General features: G+C 34.9%; 1 protein-coding gene across 1 annotated transcript in view; it reads left to right on the top strand.

Annotated features, from left to right (window-relative positions):
- LOC136034694 (lysosomal-associated transmembrane protein 4A-like) overlaps nt 1–16,745 on the top strand; it is a 40,109-nt gene that overhangs the window by 9,160 nt on the left and 14,204 nt on the right. The window contains exons 2-6 of the mRNA XM_065716025.1: nt 887–1,032; nt 2,942–3,024; nt 9,323–9,483; nt 10,974–11,112; nt 15,547–15,697. Of these exons, the coding sequence (XP_065572097.1) occupies nt 889–1,032; nt 2,942–3,024; nt 9,323–9,483; nt 10,974–11,112; nt 15,547–15,697 (678 nt within the window). The 5' untranslated portion in view covers nt 887–888. The remainder of the gene's footprint in view (nt 1–886; nt 1,033–2,941; nt 3,025–9,322; nt 9,484–10,973; nt 11,113–15,546; nt 15,698–16,745) is intronic.

Below are 16,745 nucleotides of genomic sequence, written 5' to 3'. Positions count from 1 at the left end.
GGCGCTAGAACTTTTAATTTTTGTTAGAATGAGCCCTCTCATGATAATCTAGGACCAATGGGTTGATACAATCACTCTTGGAAAAAACACACTCATCCATGATCCTTCTTCTGGTGAAAAATGCAAAATTCCTCATTTTCACAGATAGGAGCTTGAAACCTCTATAGTAGGGTTCTATGATATGTTATATGTGATAGTGTAATTTTCATTAAGATTTTATGACTTTTAGCAGATGTTTCCCCTTTTTTTTGAAAATAATGCAAATTTTCTCAGGCTCGTAACCCTTGATTGGTAAAACTAAACTTGGTTAAACTTATATATTTAAAATCAGCATACAAATGCAGTTCTTTTAATGTATATTTTGGTATCAAAATTTTGTTTTTTAGAGTTTCAGTTACTATTGAGCTGGGTTGCTCCTTACTACAGTTTATTACCACAAACTGTTTGAAAAAATATATTCTAATATCTCTAACATAAAAATGCATTCTAGAATGTAAGAATTCAGTATGGTATATTTGGTAGTAGTGCAGCTCATCCCCTCTTTGGGAGTAAAATTTAAATAACAAAATTATCTTTGGATTTTAATTTGTTCCAATGTGCAAATTAAGGTAGTTAATTGAGGTAAATTCTGAACTAAACATACGCTTATACAGTAACCCAATTTTTTATTCTATTAAACTAAGAAAATTTTACATATTCAATTTTCAGAGGCACTTTCAGTTTAACTGTATCCAAGCCCCCCTAACCCCCTCCCTGTTGTCTGGAATTAGGCTTAGGCTGTATACAAAGGTTTGTTGTTCTTTTTTTCTTTACTTTTTCTAAAAGTGACAACTTTAGCCCAATGTTAATGTGAATTTATTCATCCTGCAATGCTTGTAAATTTCAGGTATGAGAATTAAGCTAAATAATTGGATGATGTTTTCAAGTGAGTCAACGCCAGCCAGTGAATTAATTCGCGATACAAAAAGATGGAGATGCATATTCTTTTGTCATGTGAAAACAGCCACAATGTGCATTGGACTTTGGCATATGGTAAGCTATCATTTCTTTCAAGTAGACAAAATTAAATGAAGCAACCAAAATGAATAATCAAGTCAAACTAACAGAAATTATCACAAGCAGGGGTAAAGCTACTACCTTATTAGCCTTCTGAGACCCATGGCCTCAATTTTGCTTTGCTAAAAGCAAATTATGTTTCTTAGTGTTTTCTCCTTTATAATAAAAGGACATTGAAAAATAGAAAATTGTTGGTGGCTCATGGAATGAATATCACATGTATAAAAAATAATCAGTCTACTCTCTTCAGCTCTATCTAGTGATCTTGGTTAGCATGGGAATCTTCCTCTTTGATTATTAATGTTCAAGTAAACTAAAATTACATTGCTCATTTTCAATATAATGCATAAAGCAGTCAAGCTGTTAGGGGGTTTGGGAGGGAGGAGGATGGCACTTCTTAGTTGTAAATCTCTATTAGCCTTGTGATATAATTTTTTGTTGTGGGTGTTGTGGATATTATGACCAATAAAAATCATATCAATCAAAATGCAGATTGTTTTCAGTAAAGTATAGATGATGCCTTGGCCTTCCAGAAGGTATAGAGGACATGAGCCCCACTCCTGTTAATGATGATAGCTATTCCTTCTAAATTCAATGGGATAATTAGTTTTAATTTATGATTCATTTAGTCATTCTTGTGGTATTTGTAATGTTTATGTTTGATAATTATTAATCGTAATTGCTTTTGATTTGGATCTCATTCATGCATTGATAACAATTTCTGTATTTATTTTTTTTTCAGTCTGGATAACTATATGATTTTATTTCTGCTTATCCTTGGTGTTAAAATGGCTCTACTTTTCTTTGAAGAATTCCTTAACTTAAAAGAAAAACATTTAAAAAATTAATTTGCACCCATGTGCTTGAGACCTCTGTTCTAAGGCTCTCAGACATTTTAAGTCTGTTTATGTATTTTTTCCCAAGCCTCTTGTGGGTTCAGGTGTTTCCCTCTGTTCATGAAATTTTGTAATATTTTTAAAACTAGTTATGTTTGCTGGATATCCATAAACCTAATGAATTTTATTTATCTACTATTTCTTTTGGCAATTTATATATATATATTCTAATTAATAATCTTTTCTTCAGGTCGTATGGGAGCACTTTGGATAACAGAAGCATATTTGATGTTGCTCTCTTTTTTTTTTTGCACTTGTGCTTGGAGGACAAAGTTGTTTGGCTTGTTATCAGAGAACCCCTTGTGTTTTTTTTTTCAAAAAAAAAAAAACAACCAATATTTTAGTTACAAAAAATAGGTCTAACGCAAACTTATTTGAGGTTTAGTGCTTACCTTTTAAAGAGTAATTTCAAATCAGTTGAAGTGATAGAGAGCCCAACCAAGTAAAAGGCAATTTTTTATCTTAGGTAATTTCAATTGAAACCTACGTCCTTTGTTTTTGGTAAAAATGAGTTAAATGTTGCAAACATATTTTAATCAATACTGCAACAAAATAATAAAAAAGCTAAGTTCTAAAACCTGCATTGTTCCAGGCAATTAATGTACAGAAATTGGGTCATCAGAAAAAAAAAAACAGAGATGTAAATTGTAATTGTATCAATGCGTACTAAATTGTTATAAAATCTATGTAATCACAAATTAAATACTTTTACAAATTATTGGGAATTCCAATAAGGGATTGGGTATAGATATAGAAATGTATTTGTATCTAGTGAGCATATCAAGGCTACTCAAATAGGTGAACGATATGAAAAATATGAAATCAATCATACACATTTTAGATACCAGAAGGACTAGGGTAGACTGTTCTGTCTTTTAAACGTGCTAGAGGGGTCCTGTGAAAATGCCTGTTTGTGCATCGATTTTCAGTATACAATCTACTGATCTTAGTTGGATTATTTGCCTTAATGATTTGCTGTTAATTTTCAGGCTATTAACATTCTGACCCTGTCCCTGATCTTTGCATTGATGCTTCACTCAAAATTCCCTGATAAGGACATTACTTTCCAAAGGTATGCCAAACTAAGGTTAAAATCAAACTTAAATTGATTATTGTGCATAAAGTTATATAAAGTTGAATATATATATATATATATATATATATATATATATATATATATATATATATATATATATATATATATATATATATATATATATATATATATATATATATATATATATATATATATATATTTTTTATTTTTTCTTTATAATGGCTCTTTTTTTTTTACTTTATAAGGCATTGGGTTCTGTTTGCAACAGTCTGGTCTTGTCTGCCTTTTTTTTTTAGAAAATGGTAAGAGTCTAACCTCTGTGTCTTTTACAGAAAATGAAGACCTCTGCATGATTGATTAGATAGTGTTTTCGAAAGCTGCACATATTTCTTACTTGGGACGAAAAGTATGGTCTTTGTCTGTCCTTGAATCAGAGCCTATAGTGTTTGAATGAAGAGTAGTTTCATAGTCTATGTTGAAGAAACTATTTGAAATTGTTTCATGAAGTTTTATTTTTCCATTTACGTTATTGCTTTCGAATTTAAAGCTGAATTCACGAATGCAAGCAGGCAGCCATTGGTTTCAAAATGAAATTTGACTAAGTCCAGTAATGTTTAAGGCTTGCAATAATTCCCTGACCCCTTCAATAAACTCTATATTTGAATAGTAAATTGTAGAATTTAATTATCCAAAAAAGGAACCCTTGCCACAAATCCGAAAATGCTGCGATTGATGTTATTGAAATTTCAGTTCTTGGTTTTAGTTGAGTTTGTCATTTCGTTCTCTAAGTATAGAACATGGCAGAGGTATGGTGGCACGTGTGCCTCCTAACTTTTCATAGATGTCTCAATGGTAAAGAAATTGGAGCTATGATTTGTCGCTTTCTTTGCAATTTTTATTAGAAAATAAAACTACAAAAAAAGAAGGAAAAAAATGAACGTTTGAACAAAAACAAATTGATTTTTGTTTAGTGCAGAGCAATAATCCTTGATAAACTGATTAAATTACGCTTATAAAATATGCCCCTCATTTCTAGAATTATGAGGGGTTGAAAACTTTGTTGTTGAAATGTAGGCTACATTGTAAAAAATAAAGGATCCAAACACTTGAAAAAATCTACAAGTTGTTACTTCTCTAAGTAAAGCCATATCCATAATTTTTTCTCGGGGGAGGGGTTACAAAGAAAACCTAAGTCCAAAATGTGCTATGTTCTTGTTTTTAAGCCCCTTAACTCCTCCCCTAAATGTGACCATGTCTCTAAGGTAGATTGAACTAAAATTTTTGATTCATTTTTGATTGATCATCCGGTATAAAGTTTGACTAATGACCACTAAAAAAGTGACTGGGCATAAAAACGAGTTAAGTCTTACTAGTACTACTTCTAACAACTCACTGCAGCACCAAGCTACATGAGGTTTGCACAGAAACACACGCTCCTCCTTCTTACTAATCTGTTCAAATCCCTCTTTACACCCTCCCAAGAAGTTCCTTTTCCCTTAAATCTTTCGTTATGACGATAAAAGTTTGACTGTTTGTTCCAATTTTTAAGAACGGCTACTGAAACACAGATGCCGTTTAATTAGAATAGGAAGCTTTTCTAAAAGTGTTAACAGCTTTAGCGTAAAGAGCAAGATATTGAGGAGAGGACAAGCCTTCATATGCGGAATAATTTCTTTTCGTTTTGAGTTTTAATTTTGCTTCGTACTTTGTTAAAAAAAAAAAATTAAGTTTAATCTCCAGTAAAAACTGATTTATGGTATACATAGCTAGTAATTAGACCTATGGCAGTTAACTGTGGTCAGGGCAATGTGGGCTGGTTGCCCTGCCTCAAAATATAAGCATCACAAAGTGCCTTCCGCATAACCTTTGAGAGTTGCGATCATATGTATGGTGAGGTGCACAGCAGTTGAGCAAATCACCATTTCAACAGTTAAGTCAGGGTAAAAATCTCTGTTATACCACCTATAAACGGGATTGTTTCATCATTTAATTTGTCTAAATTTTCTTAATAACAATTTGAATAGCCTGAATATTTTAGGCAAAAAACAATGCTGCATATTTTAGATGCAGTGAAACTTAATAATCGAGCCTAATCCACACGTATTTAAAGCTTGAGTTTAATCTTGGAAAATACTATCTAATCTTGAACACAGTATCTTGAACCTAGAACAAAGTAACTAAATCACAGACCAGCTCAATCTTGGATATGTTTAATCTAAGACGATTGGAGTGAAAGAGAATAATTGCAATTAAAAATGTTAGGCTATAGGGATAACCCTTTTCTAAATTTAAATGTTAAAACAAAGTTTTCCAAGCCTTTGTCAACCAATCCCAACAAACCTAGTCCTAACTATCACCCAGCCCCAACTATCAAAACTGATATGCATCGTGTCCATTATTAGAAGTCTATGTTCTATTAGGTTTGTTGTCTATGTCTAGGAGTGATACACTTTAATCAAAATACCTGTCCAAGGTTTGACATTTTCTGAGCGCTAGGGGTCTTTCTGCACTTGAAATAAGGACAAGATAATCTGACATTCATTACATTGTTGAGAAATGCCGTAGTTTCAGGATTAATTAAAATAAAAATCGCAAAAAAAATCTAATAAAATAAAGTGATACGAACACCTAAAACAAGTAGAGATAAAGTTATATATTAAGTCCAACTTAAAACGAACAGATATTGCTATGAATGAATAAATGAAACCTAAAACTAATAGAAATCAAAATTATTAATTAATTGAATATAAAATCAACAGAAATTACTACCAATAAGAGTTGAGGTACAGGCCCTTCAAAATGCCTAAAGGCCAGAGGGCCAATTTGGCTTTACTAAAAATGGTATAGATTTTAAACAGTGTGGTTTTGTCATAGCGTACAAAAAAAAAGAAAATAAAAATAGAAACAGCTGATCAATTTCAAAGGGAAGAGAAAAACATTGTCGAAGAATATACACACTTGTGTTTGATATCACTTTAGTTTCAATAGTATTAAAGTACAATCTTTCTTTTTTAAAATTTTGTCTTTTGATGCTATTTCTTCCAAAAGTGCAGACAATAATGCCCATATGAAACTTATAAGATGCCGAATTGATCATTTTTAAGCAATGTAGTTTAGTTTCTTGAAGCAGTATAGTGATTTAGTGAATCAGTAAATGATTGGCCAATTGCTTTCTTACATGTTTGAAAGATGGATTTGAAAGGAGTGCTTTGATGAAAATTTATTGCATATTAATAAAGCGGTAATTTGATTGTTTCAAATACTGGTGTGTAAAGAAAGAATTCCTTGAAACTTGAAAAAGTATCTAATTTTCTTTATTATAATAGCAAGATGTCTAAAATGCTTTTTTTTATATTATTATTATCAAGAGCTTAGAGCTCATATGGCACTAGTGACGAGGTCGGAAGAGCCAAGAGCTCATATTGCATGCGCTCTAATAAAATTCTAAGAATCAATAGATTGATGTAAAAGGAAAATTAGAGGCTTAATGCCGGTCGGGGTTTAAAATAAGAGCTCTGAGAAACGAGGTCCTTCTAAATATCAAAATTCATTAAGATCCGATCACACATTCGTAAGTTAAAAATACCTCACTTTTTCTAATTTTTCCTCTCCCTTCTGCCCCTTAGGTGGTTGAATCAGGGAAAACAACTGTTATCAAGTCAATTTGTGCAGGTCATCGTCCTAGCACGTCCAGAAGCCCCGAACTCTCCAAAGCACTGCCCCTCCCATGTAACTCCCCCAAAGAGAGCAGATCCAGTCCGGTTACGTCAATCAAGTATTTAGGTCTTGTGCTTATTCTTCCCACCAAGTTTTATCTCGATCTCCCCACTCTAAGTGTTTTCCAAGATTTCCGAGAAATACCTCAATTTTTCTAATTTTTCCAAATTAACACCTCCCTCCCAACTCCCTCAAAGAGAGCGGATTATGTCAATCACGTATCTAGGTCTTGTGCTTATTCTTCCCACCAAGTTTTATCTGGATTTCTCTACTCTTAAGTGTTTTCTAAGATTTCCCATTTCCCCCTCCAACTCCTCTCAGTGTCACCGAATACGGTCGGGATTTAAAATAAGAGATCTGAGACACGAGGTCCTTCTACATATCAAAGTTCATTAAGATCCGATCATCCATTTGTAAGTTAAAAATACCTCATTTTTTCAATTTTTCCTCTCCCTCCAGCCTCCAGATGGTCGTATCGGGGAAAAGACTGTTGTTAAGTCAGTTTGTGCTGGTCCCTGACACGCCTACCAATTTTCGTCGTCCTAGCACGTCCACTCGCACCGAACTCTTACCGAACTCGCTAAAGCACTGAAAATCCCCCCTCCCAACTCCCCCAAAGAGAGTGGATCCGATCCAGTTGTGTCAATCACGTATATAGAACTTGTGCTTATTCTTCCCATCAAGTTTCATCCCGATCTCTCTACTCTAAGCCTTTTCCAAGATTTCCGGTTTTCTAGATTTCTGTTTCCCCCCTCCACCCCCTTATGTCCCCAGATCCGATTCGAATTGAACATGGAGCATCTGAGACATAAGATCTTTCTATATATCAAGTTTCATTAAGATCCGATCACCCGTTCGTATGATAAAGATATCTCAATTTTCACGGTTTCCCATCCTTCCCCCCTCCCCCCACATGGTCGAATCGAGGAAACGACTGTTATCGAGTCAATTTGGGTAGTTTTCGGACATGCCTGACAATTTTCATGGTCCTAGCACGTTCAGAAGCACCAAACTCGCCAAAGCACTGAAAATCCCCCCTCCAACTCCCCCAAAAAGAGCGGATCCGGTCCGGTTATTTTAGTCACGTATCTAGGACTTGTGGTTATTCTTCCAACCAAGTTTCATCCCGATCTCTGTATTCTCAGCGTTTTCCAAGATTTCCGGTTTCCCCTGCAACTCCCCCAATGTCACCGGATCTGGTTGGAATTTAAAATAAGAGCTTTGAAGCACGAGATCCTTCTAAATATCAAATTTCATTAAGATACGATCACCCGTTCGTAAGTTAAAAATACCTCATTTTTTCTAATTTTCCCGAATTAACCGTCCTCCAGTCCCCCCCCCCTCAGATGGTCAAATCGGGAAGAGACTATTTCTAACCTAATTTGGTGTGGTCCCTGATACGCCTGCCAACTTTCATTGTCCTGGCTTATCCGGAAGTGCCCGAACTTTTGGTGATTTGAAGAGCTTTTAGCCCGACTCATTTGTCGTAATATGTTCATGTTATGTTTGTCATGATTATTCTTTTCAGTTTCTGTTCATTTCATGTTTGAGCATTATAGCAACATATGACTATTTCTGCTTGTTCTGATTTTGATATCGCTCTTCACTTTCCTTTGAATAACCTTTTATTTTGAAAATCTTTCTTGCATTAATTTATGTAGGTTTTTTAATTGACGTAGTTATATTATGTCTTCATTGCTGGAATATTTGTAAAGTTTTCTTTTTTTTAGCTTTTCTGCTCAACAAATAAAATTTTTGATAGGAAATCAGATTGTTGGCAGAACTTGAATGTTGAGCCGAAATTATCGATCAGCTCTAGGCTTGTGCAATAATTTTCAATCACTTTCCATAAAAAAAAGATTGGGGTGGATGGGGAAGGAGATTTTGCCGTCCTTGCCTTTATGCAGTGGATACTCTTTCAGATGAACATATCTTATTTCTTCATTTTATTGAAATATTAATTTCATGTTCTGTTTTGCTGTTGCTGTTAGTTTACATAAATACATTTCATTTAAAATTCGCTGACAATGGACCGAACGTTGCTCGTTACTTGAATCTTGCTACCAAATCACCCGTTTCTAACGCCTTCAGATGGGATGGGAATTCTAAATATTGGTGGATTTTTTTATTGTTGTGTTCATGCTAGCCTCAGTAACATAGTAACTTGTTTTTATTTTTGTTTAGTGAATTAATCTATCTATTGGGCTTGTGGCTGTGGTTTGATCTGGGTCTCTTGTTTGTTTATCCGCCCGTAATAATTAGTGACGAATTATAGACTGTATATTACTTATAGTAATATCTTTCGGCCAGTTGCTGCTTTTGCCTTACTGAAATATTAGTCTTATCTTTGTCTAGCCCTAGTTTTTCGTGCTTGCCTCTCCATCAGTCTAGTCAGATATTTGTATTGGTATGGAGTAATAAGTAATTGAATTTGAAGCAACAATTTTTTGCCTTTTGTTTAGCGATAGAAGAGGCCGCAATTTTTATTTTTCAGCATTTTCGTTTTCTTTGTCTTCACTTTTAAGATTGCAATCCTGTATACGCCAGAAGCCGTTGATCTAGAACAGAGACTATATTTGTACCATATAATTTGCAGTGAGAATCAGACTAAACGAAACGATTCAACGGTTGACACTTTTGCTGATCTGTTTGGGGGAAGTGCTGAGCCACGGGCAATGCCGGTCGAAGATGAGCAAGGTATCCTTGGATCTTTAGGATATTCTGTCGTTGAAAATGAGAGGCCGCCTTTATTACAAGGTAAAGATACTTGGGGTTTATTGCTCATACCTGCAGACAAGGAAGTTGGGTCTTTTATCTAAAATTTAGAGATATCTATTATAGGTGTACTTTCTAAACCTGGAAAATTAAAAAAAAAAGTTTAAAACCAGTGCCATCAATATTTTAATCATAGTTCAGTGTTGTAATGACCTTTGTGTAAGTATGTTCAAGTGTATTGTAAAAAATATCTCTTACAATGTTGTTATAAAAATGTATACCAGAAAATGCCCCGAAAGTCATGAGACTTTTTGACATTTATTCCGAGTTTTCCTTTGTTGGGGCATTGCTTAGATTGTCGATAACCATTCTCACGATTCCGCAAATTTTCTGGAAAAGTTTCAGCTTAATTTGTTTAGGTTGTTTCTTAGTGTATAGACCCACTAACAAGCACTTGAACTCTTGAGTTTACATTTATGCTTCTAAAAGAGCTGGCTTTACAAGTCCTTCAGAGTAATAAGCTTCTTGTTCAGAAAAATAAAAAAAGTAGATGAAATATGAGACTTAAGTAAGAAAGGACAAAACTAGAAATAAAGCCAACAGTAAAACAGTCCTAGTGCCACTATCTTAAGCAAGGACTGTTAGATAAAAGGTTCAGCTAGGATTAAAATCAAGGTAATTCATCCAGACAAAATCATATCAGAAGCATGCCGCTGTTATATGGTAGGCTATTTGATATTCTCCTCTTTGATGAGTAACTGCGGCTCATCTTTATACAATTTAAGGAAAATCCTAACTTTTGAATTACTTACAAATACAACAGATATTATTATGCCCAGAGACTTTTCTTTAATTCTGTTTTAATTTTTGGTATGTTGGGAAGGTAAATTATATTCAATGGTTTATTGTAAACATCATCCCCTTATTGATTCTAAGGGACTGTCTGTTTAGGCACTGACTATTACCGATATATATATATATATATATATATATATATATATATATATATATATATATATATATATATATATATATATATATATATATATATATATATATATATATATATATATATATATATATATATATATATATATATATATATATATATACAGAGAGAGAGAGAGAGAGAGAGAGAGAGAGAGAGAGAGAGAGAGAGAGAGAGAGAGACTGAGATTAATCACGAATACCTATGCACTGATTAATTGAGTTTGGAAATTGTCAATGTCCTAAATAAGAGGTTTTACCGCTTTCTACGAAACCATGACCATCTCAGTGATTTTTATGCGATTACTTGTTTCCTTGACTGTCTAATACAAATTAGGAAAAAGATATTCAGTAATTTTTTTTCAAATAAAGAAAGGTCCTTTGCAGATTATAGTCAGTTGCTCAATCTTTTGTCCATTAAGAATATCTAATTTTAGTTGCTATTTTTATGTAATTTTTTAATGTTACCCTAAGTGCTTTTTGTCAGGAAGTCGGAATAAGTATACTAAGTTGTTCTTTTATTTATTTATTTTTTTTTTTTGCAGATGAGCTATTTATCAAAATTGCAACGGCCTCCCTTCATCTCATTGTTGCGATGATGGTGGTTCAAGGATGCCAAAAGGTCAGTCCTATCCTCCTGCTGCCGTTCATTGCGATCCAGGCTGGTGAACTCTTCATTTCATGGTAAAAGTTTCTCCTCGTGCTAACTTAGAAATAGGAAAAAAGACGTTAATAACACGTGGTTGATCGTTTTTGTCGTTACGGTTATGTTTGGCGGTCCTTAAACTTCTTTTTTTTACCAAACCACATTTCCATGCTGCTTCTCATTTTTATATGGTGCCTTTGTAGAGAAAAACACTGCCAGAAACATATTTGGTAAATACACTCCCAGAAAAGTGTTAGGTATGGGAAAACGTAGATGATTTGTGTTGTAATGCACTTTGAATGCCGATGAAACAATACAAAAGCAAAGCAAAATGTAAAATTTAGTATTCGAAATTAGACCAATTTACAGGCTCTACCCCTTCAACTTTTCCGTTGGATTCCAATAGCTATTATCCTAATCGATCTACTTAAGGCCTTCGACCGAATATCCTTGCGAAAACTCAACCACTACCTAGAAGTCTATGGAATCAAGGAACAGCTAAAAAATTGGCTCTCAGCATGCTTGAATGATAGAAAAATAGCAGACAAGTTTGCAGACACACTATCCACATGGATAGATGCAACCAGTGGCGTCCCACAAGGTAGTGTTCTCGGCCCAGTCTTGTTCGTCATGTACATAAACATTTGCATAAATACCATTTCCCAAACCGACTTCGGCCTGTTTTTCCACGATACGAAGCTCCTGGGAGAAGCTAGTGCATCATCACAAATCTAAACCGACTGGGATGCCCTGACAGAGAAGCTTGAAGAATAGCAACTTTCACCAAATGTAGCAAAATGCTCTGTCGTCTATCTTAGCCGCCAAAATTTGAAGTATTCATTCAAAATGAAAGGTATTGACTTCACAAAATCTACCTGCGAAAAGGACTTAGGTGTAATTCTGAGCTTGGACCTCAAACCTCAAACCACAAAAGCATATCGGCCTGGTTGTGCGTAAAGCATCAAATACTCTCTGGCTACTCTCTGGCTACTCACTACATACACAAGCTACGTCAGGCCACAGCTTGAATACGCCACTGCCATTTGGTCGCCATAAAAAAAAAGGATATTGACAGAATTGTAAAAGGACTTTGTAGAGGACTTCAAGGATTCAGAAACGTTCCTGTGACTAAGCTCTAAGAAGGCTCACACCAGAAACTTGAGACAAGAAGAACGATCTTAGACTTAAAAACCCTCTTCAAGATAGTTCACGAGAATATTGGGAACGTAAAAGACAAGCTTGTTTAAATAACTCCCCAAAGCAACACAAGATCGTACAGTCTGCAATGGGAGCCTGTGAAGATTGAAAGACCTAATTCTTACCATCATTCGTTCATACCCCGGGTCATCTGGAACAAAACTGCCATTTCCAGTCGAAAAGATGAAATCACTGGAAGCCTTCTCCAATAGCCTAAACATACCATATCTAGAGACTTTCAACGTAGGAAGACTTTAAATGGCAATCGTGCCGCAGTCGATCCGCTCTTCGCCCTGCCATAACATTTTTATGGCTCTTGGTATTAACCAAGTGACATATAGCAATCGCAAATTCTGTCGGTCTGTCTGTCAGTCCCGGTTTTGCTACTTTAGGCCCTTCCAGGTAAGCTAGGACGATGAAATTTGGCAGGCGTATCAGGGACCAGACCAGATTAAATTAGAAATAGTCATTTTCCCGATTTGACCATCTGGGGGGGGGGGCGATTAATTCGAAAAAAATGAAATATTTTTAACTTACGAACGGTTGATCAGATCTTAATGAAATTTGATGTTTGGAAGGATATCGTGTCTCAGAGCTCTTATTTTAAATCCCGACCGGATCTGGTGACATGTGGGGGGGAGTTGGGAGGGGGAAACCTAAAATTCTGGAAAACACTTAGAGTGGAAGGATCGGGATGAAACTTGGTGGGAAAAATAAGCACAAGTCCTAGATTGACATAACCCGAACGGATCCGCTCTCTTTGGGGTATTTGGGGGGAGGGGGTAATTTTGAAAAAAATGGGGTATTTTTAACTTACGAACAGGTGATCGGATCACAATTAGATTTGATATTTAGAAGGATATCGTGTCTCAAAGCTCTTATTTTAAACCCCGACCGGATCTGGTGACATTGGGGGGGAGTTTGGGGAGAATCTAAAATCATGGAAAACGCTTAGAGTGGAGGGATCGGGATGAAACTTGGTGGGAAAAATAAGCAGAAGCTTTAGATACGTGATTGACATAATTGGAACGGATCCGATCTATTGGGGGGGGGGGGGTTAATTCTAAAAAACTAACAAAAAATGACTGTATTTTTAACTTACGAAGGAGTGGTCGGATCTTCATGAAACTTCATATTTAGAAGGGCCTCATAACTCAGATCTCTTATTTTAAATTTCAACCAGATCCAGCGTCATTGGGGGAGGGGGACTGGAAATCTTAGAAAATAATTAAAGCGGAGAGATCAGGATGAAACTGGATGGAAAGAATAAAAACAAGTCTAAGATACGTAATTGACATAACCGGACCGGATCTGCTCTCTTTGGTGGAGCTGTAGCTTAAAAATGGGTGACCAGATCTTAATGAAATTTGATATTTAGAAGGATCTTGTGTTTTAAAGCTCTTATTTTAAATTCCGACCAGATCCTGTGACATTGGGGGGAGTTGGAAGGGGAAAACGGGATTCTTAGAAAACGTGAAAATTGGGGTATTTTTATCTTAAGAATAGGTGATTGGACCCATAATGAAACTTGATATATAGAAGGATCTTATGTCTCAGATGCTCCATTTTCGACTCGAATTGGATCCGGGGACATAGGGGGCTGGAGGAGGGAAACAGAGATCTTGGAAAACGCTTATAGTAGAGCGATCGGGATGAAACTTGATGGAAAGAATAAGCACAAATTCTAGATACGTGATTGAAATAATTGAACGGATTCGTTCTCTTTGGAGGAGCTGGGGGGGGGGGGTGAATTTGGAAGAATTAGAAAAATTGAGGTATTTTTAACTTAAGATCGGGTGACCGGATCTTAATTAAATTTGAGCTCTTTATGTCTCAGAGCTCTTTATTTCAAATACCGACCAGATCTGTTGACATTGGGGGGAGTTGGAGGGGGAAATCGGAAATCTTGGAAAACGCTTGGAGTGGAGAAATAGGAATGAAGCTTGGTGGATAGAATAAGCAAATGTCGTAGATACGTGATTGCCGTAACCGTACTGGATTTGCTCTCTTTGGGGGAGTTGGGGGGAGCGGTTAAGTTCTTTGGCGAGTTTGGTGGTTCTGGACGTGCTAGGACGATGAAAATTGTTAGGCGTGTCAGGGAGCTGCACCAAGTAGTTTGATAAAGTCGTTTTCCCCATTTTGACCATCTGATGGGCTAAAGAGAGAGGAAAAATTAGAAAAAATGAGGAATTTATAACTTACGAGTGGGTGATCGGATCTTAATGAATTTTGATATTTAGAAGGACATCGTGACTCAGAGCTCTTATTTTAAACCCCGACTGGCATTAAGCCTCTGATTTTCCTTTTAAATCAATCTATTGGTTCTTAAAATTTTGTTAGAGCTCATACCCAATGGGCTCTTGGCTCTTAGCTCTTTTTGCCTCGTCACAAGTGCCATATGAGCCCTTAGCTCTTGTTCTTTTAATAAGGTGTCAGTATGTGGAAATTTTGTATTGAGAGGCGTGAGGAATAAATTATTATTAGTATTATATATTTAAGTTTTTTCTTGTCTGATGGATCCATTTTTAAAAGAGTACTTTATTCTACCGAATGTACTTTCCTGCATGTGTTTAAGTATTTTGGTGGGTACTGATCCATTTTTTCTCGCCAATTAATTTATGAAAACTCACAAACTCAATTTTGTGTAATTTCATCGTTTCCAGCAAAGCAGTTTTCAGTCATATAGGGCCATATAGCGATTTGAGCAGAGGTTCCTCTCAATTGTTTTATCCCATTTCTCCTCTCAAATAATGCGCGATTGTGGTTTACCTTTCTTATGTTTCTCAAAAACAAAGAGAGAAAAAAAATCTCAAGATAAAGAAAAACGGAACTATTGCCAGTAGAAGTACAAGACAAACTAAAGCAACGCAGATATTTCGTCTGTATAAAACAAGGCGTCTTCAACGCTAAGACCAAGGATAAAATCTAAAGTTATCTATAAAACCTAAAATTAAAAAAAAAATCTAAAACTATGAAATTAAAAAATATATGTATATATACAGTTATCACTACTGCTATTGAGCACCACTGAAGTTAGTTAGAGCTGCTTCAATGAGAACACTGAAGCGACAGGATAAGATAAAAGAAAATGAATATACAACCAATTATTTTGTTGCAAAATAGTTCTTTTGGTAGTTTAAAATAATGCCACCTAATAAATTTTATGTTCATTTTGTTTTATTTTATCCATATCTGGAATCTGTGAAAACGGATCGTTTATCACTACTCAGTTACGCGAAAAATATCTGCTCTTCATTACTGTATTTCAATTTTAGTTTGACCTACTTTGGATTTATCATGCGGTATCCTGACAACTTGAGTGAATTTTCTTCAGACAAAAAGATGCAGGACCAGCTTTCACATGTAAACCCTCAATATGTTAAATTTGTCGCTTTTATCTATTTTACGGCCATAATTATTGCCAAGGTAAGCATTCACATATTTACATTAGAAAATGACTGCTGGGATAGACAAAAAGCACTGTCAATACGATTTTATAGAATATTATAGATAGATAGATTTTATAGAATATTATAGATAGATAGATTTTATAGATAGAATAGTCAAAAATAGGCCAAAGTAACTAACAAATCTAAATGATAAACGCAATAGGGTTGAATTTTTATGGGGAGGGAAAAACATGGACAAATTTATTAGGGTCACAGTCTTGCAATTTCCGAAGTAGGGGGGGGGGGTGTTTTCACCATTCTTTGGGATTTTGTAAGTAGTTTGTTCAAGCACCTTTATTTGCGAGTGGTGATGCCAAAATATATAGGTAGTTGAAGAGATAGGCAAGTTCTAATTTTCAATATGGCATACATTTTGAGGTAAAAGTTTGTTTTATTTAGATAGTGTTTATGGCAACTAAAAGAATATTTTGCATTCGATCTATTGCAAGCGCACATCCTTTGCACAACCAAAAGTAAAAATACTTAATGTGAATGTATAAATTATTTTTTCAAGTTCCAGAATCAAAATGAAGACGGAATTTCAGTTAAACCAGATATGCCAGATAACATAATCACGGTGTCAGTTGCATCGTTCACGGTCCAATTTGACTAGATCTTCAAAAAGTAACAACAGAGAAAACAAGACAAGATATATTGCTGGTTTTTATTCTAATGTAGACGTCGTCTTATTTTTTGGTTCTTTTTATTTGCCTACTAGCCAATTGTAATTGTTTATAGAAATACTCTGCGGTGCTAAATCGTAGTGGTATAAATTGTGCATATATATATATATATATATATATATATATATATATATATATATATATATATATATATATATATATATATCTATATATATAAAACTAAGTTGTCTGTCTGTGGATGGATGGATGGATGTGTCAGGTGACGTCACCTGAAAAAACTGGATTAGGTGACGTCAAAACTGAAAAAACTAAAAAAAGGCAAAAACTACAAAAAAAACTAAAAACTAATAAAAAAAGTAAAAAAGCTAAAAAACTAAAAAA

The sequence above is a fragment of the Artemia franciscana genome, chromosome 13 (genome assembly GCF_032884065.1).
Source record: "Artemia franciscana chromosome 13, ASM3288406v1, whole genome shotgun sequence".
NCBI classification, from domain to species: domain Eukaryota; kingdom Metazoa; phylum Arthropoda; class Branchiopoda; order Anostraca; family Artemiidae; genus Artemia; species Artemia franciscana.
The sequence above is the reverse complement of the archived record's forward strand: the minus strand, read 5'-3'. Positions and strand labels throughout refer to the sequence as shown.